Below are 15,748 nucleotides of genomic sequence, written 5' to 3'. Positions count from 1 at the left end.
AGCGTTTCCACCAAACACAGCCTAAAACAGAAATATTATTCAGGCATCCCCTTACTTTTCTTTGCAGTAGTTGACAGTAAAGAAATTCTCTGACCTACCTTGGATGATAATAGACCCTAAGACCTTCATTCCAGAAGGATCCCTGCCCCATACCTGGGAGGCCAAGGAAAATACGGACACACAGGCTTTGCTGGATTCCCCACTCGATATTTTATCATTAGGTCATGTCCTTTGTCTAATCATGTTTCGAAGCAAGTGTCCATTTCTTCATCAAATCTGAAATACAGTAGCCCCTGAGTTTTCCTTCAGTAGATTCCTTTATTACATGAAATTTTGGCCAAATAAATCTTTCTGTGTTTCTCTTGTTAACCTGTCTTTTGTTATAAGAGTGCCCACTGTGATCCTTATGATAGGCAAGGAAAGGTATCACACCTTTCCATTCCTGTAAGGCTTTTATATATTTATGAAATTTTTAGAAATACAACTGAGTAGACCATTTCTCCTTTGGCTGTGACAGACGGAAGCAGATGGCAGCTTCAAAAATAAGATCAGGTGGTGTTACGTTTTTTTCCTCCTGTGTTTATCAGGGGAAGAGAAAGAATCTTACGTGCAGTTAATCTGTAAATTTCCTTTTTTTCTAGATTCGAGGATGAAACCTATTCAACTAGCATCGTCTTCCTTCAGACATGTTAATAATATTCATTAAGACATTGCTCTTTTACATTCAGTCAGCCTTTGATTAGTACTCCCATTCTGCCTTCCTGCTTTTGACCTGCCCTTTAATAAGGTTCCTGTGAGAGGCTAATTCCATCCACTACAATTTTAACTCAGAACAACCTTACTGCCAGGTTTTGAGGACACCTTGCTATAGCTTTCTGCAGCTGGGTTTTACCATTCTCCAGTCTGCTCTTGTATAATGGTACTTGTAACATTTTGAATTTAACCTCTAGAGACCAATGATGAGGTGAAATATTCTATGTGGCAGAGAGAAATGTGTTCTTTCTTTCTGATTAACGTATTCTGGTGTGAGGATGAGAAAAGATTCATTGAATCATGGAGATAGTAAGCACTTGAAGGAACGTCTTTTTGTTTTCTTAAGCTAAGTTTTGAAGTATACAGTGGCTGGATAAAGAATTTGTAAATATGTTATCCTGTCCACTGTCAGAGGCAATCTTAGTTCATTCATTCAAATGTCGCAGCTGACCGAGGATTACGTTTCAGTGTTTAAATGGAAAAATATCTTTAATTTGTCTTACAAAATGGCATTTCTCAGTGACTTCAGTTACCATCTGTTGCTGATTAATTCCCCAATTTAGCTGCAGTCTCGACTTCATCTATAATCACCAGACCACGTGGTACAATTATGTCTGGCCCACAATAACTGTTCAGTGAATCCTTTCTGAATAAATGAACAGATAGAAAATATGAAGATGGAAGGGCTCTACCTACAGATGTCCAGGTTCTGAGGATATGTGTGGTCTCATTCTCCATCCCTTCCCAGTGCGCCGAAAGTACAGACAACTGTTATGGTGTTTAATGTGGACAGGACATCAGGATCAAATATAAATCATTATTTTGTGGACCCAATGGATCTCCTTAATAATTGCACATTTTAGAGGTAATCTTTGGGATAAGATTATTAAAGGAATGATTCTTGGATTTTTTTTTTTAATTACAGATTAAGAGTTTAACAAAACTGTAGATGGGAGCCCTATAGTAGTTTATGGAGAAGTAGGAAATTCTGTCTTTTCTCTCAGTGTTTTTCTTCAGCTAATACAAGGTATATATTATGTGGATTTGTAGGGAAGAAAATGAGTTAATGATGTCATAATTCCTGCATATTTTTAGAACATAGTACATTTAAATTTAAAGTTTATAAGTGGTAGTAACAATAGTAGTATTTCTCAAGCATTGGGAATTTCTGTATGTATTTAAAAGAATTTGGTTGTTTACATAGCCCTTAAAACACAGAGTCATCATTGAAATCATTCATTGTATTTTCCTGGATTTTATAAAAGGAAAATTGTTAGTTATTCATTAAAATTTTAAAAAGTGAAACGATTTCCATATTATTCCCTTGCTATATCCCATGTGAAGAGAGCTCCCATAAATAGCACAATTTGTGGTTGATGATAAGCTTCCTCCCAGAGAAAAAAAAATAATAGTTTGTGTTTGTGCCAGATGCTTTTCCTGCATTAAGTGCCATAAAAATCCCCTGAAGTGTGTTCAACAGATAGGGCAAAGTGCCAAAGAATGGCAGAGAATTAAGTTGAACCCTGTTCACACACAAAATCCGTTGAGACACCATATGCATATTTCCATTTAAAAATCAAAATGTGAAATTAATTCAACGTGCATTTAACAGGCAACTATTTAGAGTTGTACAGTAGATCCTAGGGACAGAGTGATGAGTATCATTGGGTCTTCCATTCTGTGTGGTGAGATTTGCTCTTTGTTTGGAGACACAGGCACTTAACCCTTCTATGGCAGTGCTATAATACAGGCCCACCCCATACCAGAAGGGGTGACATTAAAACATTACCAGGCAACAGAGGCACTGTAGGCAGAGGGAACTAGTCATACAAGGACTTGAGAATGATTTCTTCTTGTGGCATTGTCCTCATGAGAATGAGGGGGGGGGGGGGCTGTGGCTCATTTATCTACTCTGCTAGTGGTTGTTCTTGCTAGAGAGCAGACCTTGTGACTGGGGGTGGGGTACATTGACCAGTGGACAGAATGGAGGATCAGAGGAAGTATGCATATCATTTCCAGGATGTGAGTTTTTCTCTCCTGCTGACACCAACACCCGTGACAACTTGACCCTTAGACATAATTAGATTCAACATTTTTAATTCCTTCCAACACTCTAAAAATGGTATGTGACAAGCACAGACTGAGAGAAGTGTTAAGCTGTGGGCATTATGAAGGGATTTCGTGCACTGGTTGAGTAGTTAGAGTGCTTTTCCTGACTTTGCTTTGTTCTGTACAAATCTGAAATGTTTGCAGTTACATCACTAGGGTTAAAACTCATTCAAGGTCTCCGGTTTACATCCAAAAAAAAAAAAAAAAAAAAGAACTGCTCAAATTTAGTCAGAGTCTACATTCTTTTTGACTGGATGAAACCTTGTGTGCCAGTTTCCAAATCCCACTGTTGTTTCATGCCCCGCAAACAGGGGCTCCATCATTAGCATTCAAGGAGGCAGCTGTTTAGGTCCCACATATACAAAAGCAGTGGTTGCTTCCATGACAGGAACCAGGCAGAAACTCTCAAATTATGCTTTTCTCAACTCCAGTAAGCACCCACTATTTTATTATTCACATTAGATACTTGAAAACATTAAATACTTTTATGTTTGGAGATCACGAAGTTTGTAGACAACTTGCAAAGCTTTGAAAAGATAAGTAAATTCATCTAGATTAGTTCTCCTCACTGTATTAGTACTTAGTGGAAAAAAAAGTATCTTCTTTGCTTATAAAAATTAGAGTTACCTAATGTATCTGAGAAAATGTGACATGCCTCTCCCTTTTCTCTATGTTTAGATGTTTTTCTCCCAGTGGTGTAGGAAAATCACTCTACTTTGGGAGTATTATCTTTTTTTTTTTTTTCCTGTTCCCATGGCTGCTACTGTTCATTCCTGTATTGAAGAACACAGAAGACAGAAAAACATTCAAAGTAAAGCATCAATCACTGGCGCTCACAAAGAATACTCTTAATTGAATCATGTTTTTTTTTTACATTGGGACACAATGCGAGTCAATTTTCATTTTATTCTTAATGTACTCTGCTACTTAAATTTAACCATACAATCACAAGATAAGAAATTATTAAATGTTCTACATGGGACATATTATTAAGTAATAAAAATATCTATGCCACGGAGAACAATGAAATTATTCTGCCTTTAAAATTCTTCTTCAAATATTTAGGTAAATATAGTAACAGGAAAAGTGCTCTTAGCTAGCTTACCAGAGAGATTTTTTTGTTTGTTGGCTGTCCAGTGGCTTCCCTAGACTAAAGAGAGAGGTGCATAAAGAATGTACCTAGGCATTGCTAACACCAAATCAGTTTAATGAAAATAAAACAGTGAATTTAGAGATTTGTAATATTTTGAACAACCAATAAAAAAAATTGTAAAAAAAAAAGATATTTCTAAATAATGAAGTTTTGGAAGTTATGACACAGGGCTTAGTTGTTGTTTTTTTGTTTTTAATATTTTCTTTTAGTTGTTGATGTACCTCTATTTTATTTATTTATATGTGATTCTGAGAATTGAACCCAGTGCCTCACACATGTGCCTCTACCATTGAGCCAAACCCCAGCCCACAGGGCTTAGTTTTTGCTTATTATTATTGGAATTATTATAGAGCTGTGTTTCCTTCAACCCTTGAAGACTGGATCATTGCAAAGCACTCAATTTAGAGGTAAAAGTAATGGTGTCAGAGTTCATGCTGCAACAATAATTACCTTGGAGAGAAAAGGTAAAACCAGGGAAGAGAAAAATCACAAGGAGTTGGCAATCACTTCTACTTTGGTTCTGGAATTTTAAGGAGGTTTCCAAGGTTAATTTACTGTTTTGAGTTCTCCCCTCTTGGATAGAAGTTCCCCAATTACATGTAATTCTGGGCTATTTTTGACTGCCTTTTTTGGACTTGTTCTTAAGGAAATTAACTTGATAATTTTTCTTGGGTAATATGCATTGCACACATGTAGACATATAAACACGTAAAGGTACAAATATAAATTTGTGTATGTGTGTTTCAAAATGACAGAACCTCTCTCTCAATTGTTAGCCATTTGTGGATTTATCTACTTAAAAATTTTATTTGTGTATAAGCAAAGTGCCATTTTGAAATATGGAGGTGAAAATTTGAAGACTGAAAAGTCTGATAGTTAGGACATGGCAATGACATCTAAAATGGCATCTTTCTATTCTGTAGGTATATGTATGCCTGTCTCTAGAATCAGCGCTTACCTCTGGGATGACTGGTTAGATTTCATGGTGCCATATGCTATTTTAAGATTAGTATAGTGATATTTATGCATTGATATCCCATTTATTCCTCCAAAGTCAGTGGTTAAAGCCTACATTTTACTGTTTGGATCACATTTATGTGAGATGCAATATAATATTAGCGTGCTTGCTTATTTAACCAAGTAGTCATTCCTGTGAAAAATGATCCTTTGCTGTGTCTGGATGGTTACCAGGTTTCTGCAAATGACGATTCAGAGGCTGACTACTAAATACTCAGAAACAATTTCAGGCACAACATAGTATGCTTATGGAAGGTATGACCATTCTGTACCTATATGCCTAAAGGTGAGGCAGAAGAGGCCCAAGTAGACATCTCTGGCAAACTGCTCCTTTTTAAAAATTTCTCTGCAGAGTTCCTACTTAGGTGTTAACTTTATCTGGAGTCAGAGAAAGATTAGATATCACTGAATAATCTATCCATTCTAAAGAGAACTGCCTGGGTTTTCTGCCTTGACCCAGGAGCACACCTTTATACAACATACCTGAATCAAGGTGAACCTGTGAGCTGTGGGTTCAATATATGTGCATTAGAAACATTTGGACTAGGGAAACTTAAGAACAACCCTCACATTCTAAAATCATCCCACTTGAATCAAAGTGTGAAATATGATATATCAAGAACTATGTAATGTTTTGAACAACCTACAATAAAAATTAATTTAAAAAATTAAAAAAAAAATCAATGGAGAAATTGGTTCTCTGCCTACATCAGGTTTCAAATTTGGATGCCACCTTTATCCGCAACACCAGCCCCCACACAATCACAATCACATAGGTCTCCTCTGCTGCCATCATCCCACTACACTTCATTTCCCCTGTATTCTACATGCCCTGCTCTCTTGATAGCACTTTGAACCTTTTTGTCATTTGACTTTTTTTCCCAAAAAATTTGGAGGAGCCAATCACCTTTTTAAAAAATCAGATACTGTGTGATTAAACTAGTCATCAGGGTACTTTGAGACTATCATTTGATGAGCAGGTGGATGTGAGTATGCAATTTGTTTTATTTTGTATTTCAAAATATTGGGTGTCTCCATTGTGAACCTACCAGCTATGGGTCATTTTGTCACCTGCTCCTCACCACGACTCCCTTGCTGGAGGGACCTGTTCTGTCTGTACTTGTGCAGAATGGGGTTTTGGCTTCTTTGTGGAATTTGCTTCTTTTTGTTCATTCTGGGAGTTCTATTGGAGTAAGTTTAGTTTCAACAACAGTGAAATTCACTTGGCCTCTGGTATGTTAAAATGGTCTTGTCTAATTGTAAATAAAACTGAGAGTGTATATTTGCTAGGAACCTTTAAAATTTATATTTTGGATGTATAAGTGGAGGTAGCACTGGCATTTAATACCCAATCTTTTAATATGCATTATAAAAACATTTACCTCTGTCCCCAGGTCCCTGGGTACCAGCATAGAGAAGAGAGAAGCTTTGTTTTAAGGGAAGCTCTATAGCCAGGAAAGATGATCAACTATCTAGACCATAGCAAATAGCTCCCAAGAGATTTGGTTTATTAAAAAGGAAAACTGAGCAGGATAAAAGACACAAAAAACTGTCTATCACAGTGACTTTCCCCACATAGAATCAAACCAACCTAAACTTATAACTGGTTTCTTAATTAACTACAGCATGTCTTAACTTCTATTTTGGTTCACACTATGTCCTTTTTTGGTGTTCTGTGTTGTTGGAAAACTTGTAACTGATGCATGAGTGTGCTCTCTGTTCAAACTGTTTCTAATATATAATTTCCTTGTCCAGTGTTCTTTCAATAAGGGTACCTCGTCCTGTGAGATATCTTGTTGGAATGATGCAAATGAAGGTGCAGTCTATTTATTTATTTACCAAAAGACACTAAACTGCAGCACCCTGCCTATTACAGGTGGTGGAGTGAAGAAAAGAATGTTGTTGTTGTTGTTATTATTATTATTATTTGGCAAAATGAAACATTTAGTTTAAATAAGCATGGGAAGTAATGTCTGATCTAACAAAAATAGTCTGCCACTGAGATTTTTATATTTTTTTGGGGGGGGAGATGAATTTTTGTAAAGATTTTGACCTGAAAAACCTGATCTAAGTATCTCCCTGCCCACCCTCACAAACCTCCTCTTCTCCACCTCCCTTCAGCACAAAGGCCTTTTTCTTTTAAATTAACATTAATACCTATATATATTTTTAAAGATGATTTTATATTGCAATTAGCACATCTCTTTAGTAAACCCACCCCCAAATGAAATAGTGCTAAGAAATATAAACATGGGCAACATATATCACTGTTTTTAAAAAAAAAAAAAATCTCTACAGGCATAGGCAAAAGCATTGCACTGGCCCCTTTAGGTAGTTGGAATACCTTGGAGACTTCTGACAATGGACTGTGGCATGAAAGATCCATGTGTTGAAAGAGTGACACTATCGTGAATTTCTCAGGCTATCCTTCGTTGGTAGCAAAGAGAAAGATGGAATCATAAAACTGCCCAGCTTCCCTGTGACTCTAGCTGTACCTAGGCATTGCATTCACTTTTGCATTCTCAAGCTTCAACCTCAGTCTCCAGGGTGCCCAGTTCCCTTGTTATGTTTGAATTTTCCTTGCAGACACCTGTTGGAGACTATATTAATAAGACACATGGTAGAAAAAGAAAACAGATTTCCTGAGCCAAGGAGATGAGAGCCACTCTTTTTCTTGGGGCCCTTGTTAATCTTTGGGAGCCCAGACTCTTCAGTGGCAGAACAAAAAGCAACCCAGGTGTAAATTCTTAATTTTTTTTTTTCACTTGCTCCACCAAGAAATGTCATGGCTGTGATAATCTTTAGCTGCATTTCTCTTAAGACAAACCAGAAAATATCTCTTGTTTCTGTCCTGCGGTTTTAGAACCTGATTCCCATTGCTTTCTAGCATCATTCTAAATAGAATCCCACTGCTTGGCCACCGCCATCTTGGTACCTGTTATTGAAAGGGAGTCTGTATTTGCAGTAATACAGAGAATGCCAGTTTAGAAATGAGCCTGATTGCATGGTTCATTTTGTTCTCCTTTGTAGAGCCAGGCTGCGGCCCACTACAAAGGCACGAAACATGCCAAGAAGCTCAAAGCACTGGAAGCCATGAAAAATAAGCAGAAATCTGTAACTGCCAAGGACAGCGCAAAGACTACCTTCACCACCATCACTACCAATACCATCAATACCAGCTCTGACAAAACAGGTTAAGCGATGATCTTTGTTGTTGTCGTCCTCGTTGTCATTGTTTGGGGGTTCCCTCCCTTGTCTAACCCCTTGTCTGTTTTAATGATGTGCCTGCCACATTGATTCACGCTTGAACCATCTTTCTGTACAAGGGTAACTGTTTCCTCTCATTTTTCCAGTATCCTTAGTTATAGTCCACATTTTGCATGGTGAAAGGCTCCTGTGGCTTTTAGAGGAGCACAGTAGTCACAGAGGCCACGTGGAACCTTTTTTTTTTTTGAAGGGAACCTTTTCAGTGTATCCTTCGCCTCTTGCACACAATCCCTTAGCTTATTTCCACACGGCAGATTTGATTTAACCTCGAGTACACAGCAGAGTATGCCAAATGAATCGAGAAGGCCCGATTAAGAGCATTATTACTGACAGGCTTTATTCTCATAAATTCCAAACGTTGCATGGTTTTAACTAGTGGCTGTGTGATTCTGGGCTCGTTATGGCTGGGTAACTTTCCCTCTGCATATACAGGTAAGTGTTATTGATACCAATTGCTCTTTTTAACAGAGTCTTCGTGGTGAAATAATGGCCTCTGAATGGCCCCTTGGGATTGCTCCTCTAAAGGACCAGTTTATTCACACATAGCAAGGGAAAGCCGGGGGCTTTCTCTAAGCTGGCATTTTAAATCATAAGGCTGCTGGTCCTCTAATTTTATATAAAAGGAAGTCCTGTATGATGCATGGATGTCCCTTTAATAAATTACTGTCTGGAACACAAGAACTAGTAGAAATTGGTTGCTTTCCCTTTTCTACAATGGAGAGGGCAATGGTGAAGAACAGGAAATGTTCATGTCCTCACTGATGGGAATGTCTTAAACTAGAAGAGAATCTTTTGCCATGGCTGGGGCAAATGTAGAATGCTGAGTAGTAAACAAATAGAACAAATTAAAACAACTTCATCACACCTGGAATGTCCATTGGACACATATAAGCCCCTCCAAGGATCTGAGGTGATGCTTGATGCCTATTTGATTCTAAACGGGATACTGCTACCCTCCCTGAGCTCCCTTGGCATGCTGCATGTGTTTTTCCCAGGTAGTACTGGCAGAGGATGCATGATGCCTGCTCCTTGAGATCCCTGTGCACTCCTTGAATCCAGATGCTCCTGTCATCTCTGTGCTCTGATACCTGGTCTGATATGTTGAAGGTCCTTCTGTAAACTGTCTCTTGAAATGAATGAACCTTCTTGGAGCCCTTTGGTTCTCTGATGTATCCAGATGTGTGCCCCCACGCTCTAAAGAGGATATGGGGGAGGGCTTGTCAGATTCATTTCTGGTATCCAGAACAAGAGCCGGATTATGCCATTTTATTAACTTCGATGTGAAAAGTTATAGGAAAAGCATGAGTTTTTTTGTTTCATAATTGAAGACTCGCTGCATTATTTTGGTGACTATAGGGGAATGAGTGGTAATGAAGTAGTTGCGTTTAATTTCTGTTCCCAGATATTGGGGCACAGATGGGGATCCCCAAAGCCACTCTTGCCCTAGAGAACTTCAGATAGCTTTCTAATGTGAGCACCTTAGTGAGAAGGCAGAATAAAGAGGAGCCTGCTATCCAGGCTCAAAGTATCATTTTGTGCTTTTCCCCTAAGTTTTGTACTCCTAGACCTATTTGTTTGTTGTTTGTTTTTACCAGTAATGGCTGTTTGGGCTATTTGACTCCTCTTTAAAAATGCAGAAATCCTTATTATATTAAAGATGCACATCATTAAAAAATATGTTTGCATGATGGGTTGAACTGCTGACTTGGGGCAGGAAAGTCCCCTCCCTCCAATGCATGTTTTCTCTGTCACTGAAAGGAATTGTGACATGTACTTCCAGCTCTTAATGTAAAGACGGGAACATGGAAGGTGGTAGTCACAAAGGCTCTGTCCTTCTAGAATAGTTAAAAGCTGTGGAAGAGAATCGACATAAAACAAACATGCCAGAACTTACCTAGCAGTTGAATGGGTATTGAAATCATGAAACACCCTTCCAGTCCAGAGGCAGAGAAAATTCCAGAAGGACAGGAGGGCTAATCAGAAATCTGTAAAGTTATCACAAACATCTGAAGGCCAAAGGAAGAAAGTATTGGGCATTAGAACTAACCTATAGGGACAGATACTTAGGTGAAAAAAAAAAAAAAATCATACAGGATGAGACAATAAAGATTCTAGCACATTCACAGATGTTTTAAGCCTAATTGTAACTTTAAAACTGAATTTCCATGAAACTCTCTAGGAGAACTGTGGAGTCCAAGAAAACTCCACCCATTTCATAGGCCCCTTATCCAGTTTGATTGCATTATAAACCAGGGGTACCTGAGCTGACAACTTTGAATTTTTCTTAAAATAATAACTTGTCCTTTTTATTACTGCTTATTCCCCGTGTTGATTAAGAGTCCAAACCTGGAAACAAAATGAATCTCTGAACTAGTTTTCTAGGACAGTTAAATACTTGGCAGAAGGAGAGGGAGATGAGGTTCTAGAATTGAAGATTGTGCATTTGTTAGTAACACAAAAGTATAACTCTTCTGCTTAGTGCACAAGGATGTTCTGTCATCTAGGAACTTATCCATACATATGACAGACAGACGTTAAATCACATTTTATTGATTTCACCAAATCATCTCAATAAAGTAATCCAATTATATGAAAGAAAAAAAAAACCTCTTCCAATTATATGAGGGAAAAAAATGAAATGAAAAACACTAAGCTTGGAAAGCATTGGTGTATGAGAACCGTCAGAGTTTGGATAAACATGGTAAAAAGGATAAAAAGTGGACTGGACTTGAATTAGAAAATTGATTTGGGGATTTTCTCTAAACTATAAAGATTAGGACATTCAGAGAATACAAGTTTTGGTTACAAACTTACTTGGTAAAAGAGAGAATTTTGACAGATATTTTCTCTTAAATTCCTAAATTGTGTATTGCTTGGTGATATACGGGAGTCTTGATTGCTTCCTTGGAGTCATAAATATGTCTAAATGACCTATGGGGTTAGCTTTTCTTAGTTTACGATCTTGTTTTTGTTCTTTTTTACTACTTATCTCAGTCTGCATGCTAGAATTGTGAACATATGGTACTTTTCAGGGATCAACCACTAATTGTTCATAGAAAGCCTAATTTGTCTATGTCTAGGCTAGAAGAAACTCTCTAATGTTACACATACATTTAATTCTTGTGATCTAATGAAAAGTGTTCGATTGGTGAATTCACACACACACACACACAAAATGCATAGGCAAATGTAATATTTAAAAAGACATTGAATACTCAATAGTTTGCATGTAAAAGTGAATACTGTCCTTACTGAATATTATATATAGGAAGCATTTTCCAAAAGTAGCCAGACTTACTGTCTGATTCAACACGTTTTTTTTTTTTAATGCATATTTTTTGATACAGGAAAAAGTAAAGACAGAGATGAAGGCATTATAGACAAAGTACCTTTGCAAATGTAATTAAATGGTTTTCTCTTTTATAAAATGCCAAATTCAGAATTACTTGATTAAGCTCTGTGTAATTCTGTCACTTGAATTTTCTTTACTTTTGAATTTGAGGATTCTCATTTATTCCCATGGTTTATGTCAGATTGGACTGGGTTATTTGGTAGTAATGAACAGTCTCCAAATCCAAGTAGTTTTGCAACAACTAATTATTTATTACTCATTTTAGATACGAGCTGTGTGTCCTCTTTCCATGTGAATTTAACACCAGATTCAGGTTGTTGAAACAGCCACTATCTGGATATGGCCAATTCTATGGTGGAGGGAAAAAGAGTGTCAATAGGCAGCAAGCTCTGAGAGCTAATTTTTAGTGGAAGCAATACATAACATTCCTCTCACTTTTTATTGCTAAACCTAACCACAGTGGAGCTGAAGAATTCCCTTGGAAGGGAAGCAGAACAATAGTACAACTTTGCACTGTGACTTCAGCCACCATTGATGTTTATACGCCTTGATAGTCTCTATGCCTGTCCTTCTCTTAAATCCAGATCTGCTTTTCCATCCATGGCCTGTTGGTTACTTACTTAGTTTGCCAGTATCATATTTTAACAGGTTAAAAAAAAAATAGTCCTCATCTTGACCACAATCCCCCACTTCCTTCCTACTCTATCTTTGCTCTTTTCTAATACACAGTCCAGATTTGAACATTTCAAGTTGTCTTTTCCTTTTCTCTCTCAATCTCCACATCAATACATGTATTGGAACTTACTTCCTTCCCATTCCCCAAAAATGGCTTCCATACTTTGACGCATTCTTACCCATATCTTGGTCTTCTGGGTCTGTACCTTGCCCATCAGTTTCCTTAGTCTCCATGCAGGTCCAACTGCTTCTACACTTGTGCCGTGACATGCACGCCATTCGCTCTGTTGTCCATTTCTACTGTGTGGTGCACATATTTAGAAACCATCATTCTGCCTTTATGCTGGACCTCATGGGCATCCTTGGTGTGATCAGAGTGCACCCTTCCCAAGTTCTCTTCTACTGCTCACCTGCAATATTCTCCATCATAGATTCATCTTGTTACCCCATCACTCTTTCTCATGCTGTCTTTCAAACCTCTCTCTTTAAAGTCAATCACTTTTCTTTTCTTCTCCCTGCCCACGGAGTCCCATAAGAATACATTCCTTTTGAACTATAGTATTCTTGTTGAAATATTATTTTCATATGTTTACCTTCTCCCATTGCTACATGACATTTCTCTTGGGAGTACATGTTTTTTTATACCTTTATTTTTTTAATTTATTTTTATGTGATACTGAGGATCAAACCCAGGGCCTCACACATGCTAGGTGAGCGGCTCTGCTGCTGAGCTACAACCCCAGCCCCATGAGTACATATTTGATTAATCATTTTATTGTTTTTTTTTTTTTTTTTACAAAATTGTTTACTTTTTTTTTACAAAGTATTTTTATACTAAATGTGATAAGTGAACAGGTTTAAAACTCGGAATATATATATATATATATATATATATATATATATATATATATTTTTTTTTTTTTTAAATGATAGATATATATGATTGCTAAAGAAGATTTTTGTCTAATTTTTTGAGATTCTCTAGTTGTACGCATAAAGAACATCTGACATTTCTAATGGCCCTTTAGTCACTATCAATCAGGAGTTAATTAGCCTATTGAGTATATGGATTTGCCTTAGTCATCTAATTGGTAAGGTCTTAGAACATTTCTCCTTGGTTTTATTATATAATCCTCTTTATCAAGTCCCAGTGAGTTGCAAATATATTCATCAGATAATGTTACTAAATTACAATTTAAATTTGCACTTTTCACTCTCATGACTCAGTCATCTTGTATTCATTTTCATGTCTCTTTTTTCTTTTTATAAATTTTAAATTGTAATCCAGGGACATTGTACTCATCAAACTCAGAAGTGCCAAGAGTAAAGTACTTTTGAATCTTTTGTTGAGAAGATCCATGAATGCAAAGGAACATTTATTTACTCTGCATCAATAATTTGCTCTAAGTGTTTACTGGAATTACAAAATATGTTCAGGGACTCAGTGATAAAGAGATTTTTCTCATGATAAAATGATAGCCAGTGACTGGAAATAAATGCACTGGGGACAAAGCCTCATAAAAAAGTCGGTACATGCTAAGGCCGCAAGTCTGAGTCTTGTTCCTTCCCGAGCATTAGCCTCTTGAACCAGCTGTTTATCCCAGGCCCAGTGCTAGATGAAGCTAAGTACACATATTTTTTAAAAACATTTATTTTTTAGAAGTAGTTGGACATAATACCTTTATTTTATTTATTTATTTTTATGTGGTGCTGAGGATCGAACCCAGGGCCTTGTACATGATACATGAGCGCTCTACCGCTGAGCCACAACCCCAGCCTCAAGTACACATATTTTTTTCTTTGGGATTTAAATAGAAGCCAAATGATAACAATGCCAAATTAGTGGTGAAGGTGATAGAAGAATAGTTTATAAGGTAAAACCAACCTCACTGTCACTTAGAAAACAGTTTTCAGTAGAGGACAAGTTTGAATTAGCTTTCATTTCTCTTGTCATGAAGATGGTGGGAAGTTTGTCTTGTTTCATTTAGGCTTCAAAGATTTGAAAATAATGACAAAATACAATGTGAGCTTAACTTCAGAAAGCTCTGTGTCTCTTATATGTATTTATATTTTTGATATATTTGTATATATGATATTGCCCTGGAGCTCTTTAAGGTGAAGGCCCCAGCTCTGGGGGTGCCAACAGAATAGATTCTGACACCTGTCCCAAGACACCAATTGAAGAGATAACCATGAAGGCAGGAAAGGAACTTTAATCATTATCATGACACCAGAAAGACTAGGGGACTAGCATACTCAGCCCTGTTCTCAGGTTACTAACATGAACTTCAGGTTTAAATAGAGAAGGAATCAGGGCACAGAATGAGAGGTGTGCATAATTAAACAGTTTGATGCAAACTGTGGTCTGGATGATCATTATCTGAACATAGTGCTGCAAGGTGACTCCAGAAAAGTCTTAGTGCTTAAGGGAGCAATCTTGTTCCCCTGAGATGATTGCTCCTAGGGAAGCAGCCTCAGTTCCTGTCATTTGGTAATTGTTTCCACTCATGAGGTGGGGGGCAATCTCATCATGAGGTGATTTGCATGCAAGGCAGGCAGAACGTTTATCCTGCTTTTATTTACCCATCTGCAGCCCCAAATGCAGAGTCCATGTTTCTTAGCAAAAATAGCCACTAAGTCCCTGTTATAATATGGTATGTTATATACTAGACATGAATATAAATACTGTGTGCAGATAGTTATTTACATATGAGATTCTGTCTTTAATGCTTGATGAAGTGTTCCTCTGTACTAGGTCTTCATCGTCAGTTTTGGTTTCTTTGAGATGAGAAACAAATTATCTTTTAGGTTATGAATCTGGAACTCTGTTGAAATTTAAGAGGCAATATAAAGTGATTTGAAAGGGAACACATTTCCACTAACTCCTATATATCTGGTGAAGTGTTATACAAATGTCCCTCTTAGCATGTGGAAATTATGCTGGCTCCTGGGGTCTTTCTTTTCTAACCTGTTCTCCCAAACAAAGGCTCCCTGGGACAATAACTCCCATGATGAAGGACCCCACTGCCTGCATCTCAGCGTAGGAGCTGAAGCACCATTGTGACACCATTTATGCCTCAAGTGCATTTTCTTTTCTTAGCACTGGCTCAAGATTGGTCAAAGAAAGAGATTTTATCAAGTGTTTCCTTCTCAGAAGATGTGTGATAAGTGCCAGCAGAATGTGCTAGTAGTAGATCTTTAGAGAGATTGAAAAAAATGAAAAGAAATTCAGAAGAAGGATTTAAAAAAAAAAAAAAACAGCAAACATTTATTTAAATGTTGTGGTTCCAGAATCTTTGTATGTGAATTGGTGATGACAAATTGTACATTAGGGGTGACATGAAAATAACAGAAAATATTCTATTATCTTCTTTTTCGTGCATGGGGAAATCAAGATAAATGGTGTTTTGCTGGTTCTATTT

The 15,748-nt window shown here is 37.2% G+C and overlaps 1 protein-coding gene across 1 annotated transcript in view; it reads left to right on the top strand.

Annotated features, from left to right (window-relative positions):
* Znf385d (zinc finger protein 385D) overlaps nt 1-15,748 on the top strand; it is a 207,612-nt gene that overhangs the window by 119,173 nt on the left and 72,691 nt on the right. The window contains exon 3 of the mRNA XM_076868555.1: nt 8,063-8,225. Coding sequence (XP_076724670.1) covers nt 8,063-8,225 — 163 coding nt within the window. The remainder of the gene's footprint in view (nt 1-8,062; nt 8,226-15,748) is intronic.

This window comes from Callospermophilus lateralis, chromosome 1 (genome assembly GCF_048772815.1).
Source record: "Callospermophilus lateralis isolate mCalLat2 chromosome 1, mCalLat2.hap1, whole genome shotgun sequence".
Classification (NCBI taxonomy): domain Eukaryota; kingdom Metazoa; phylum Chordata; class Mammalia; order Rodentia; family Sciuridae; genus Callospermophilus; species Callospermophilus lateralis.
This window is presented reverse-complemented; position numbering and strand designations above follow the sequence as displayed.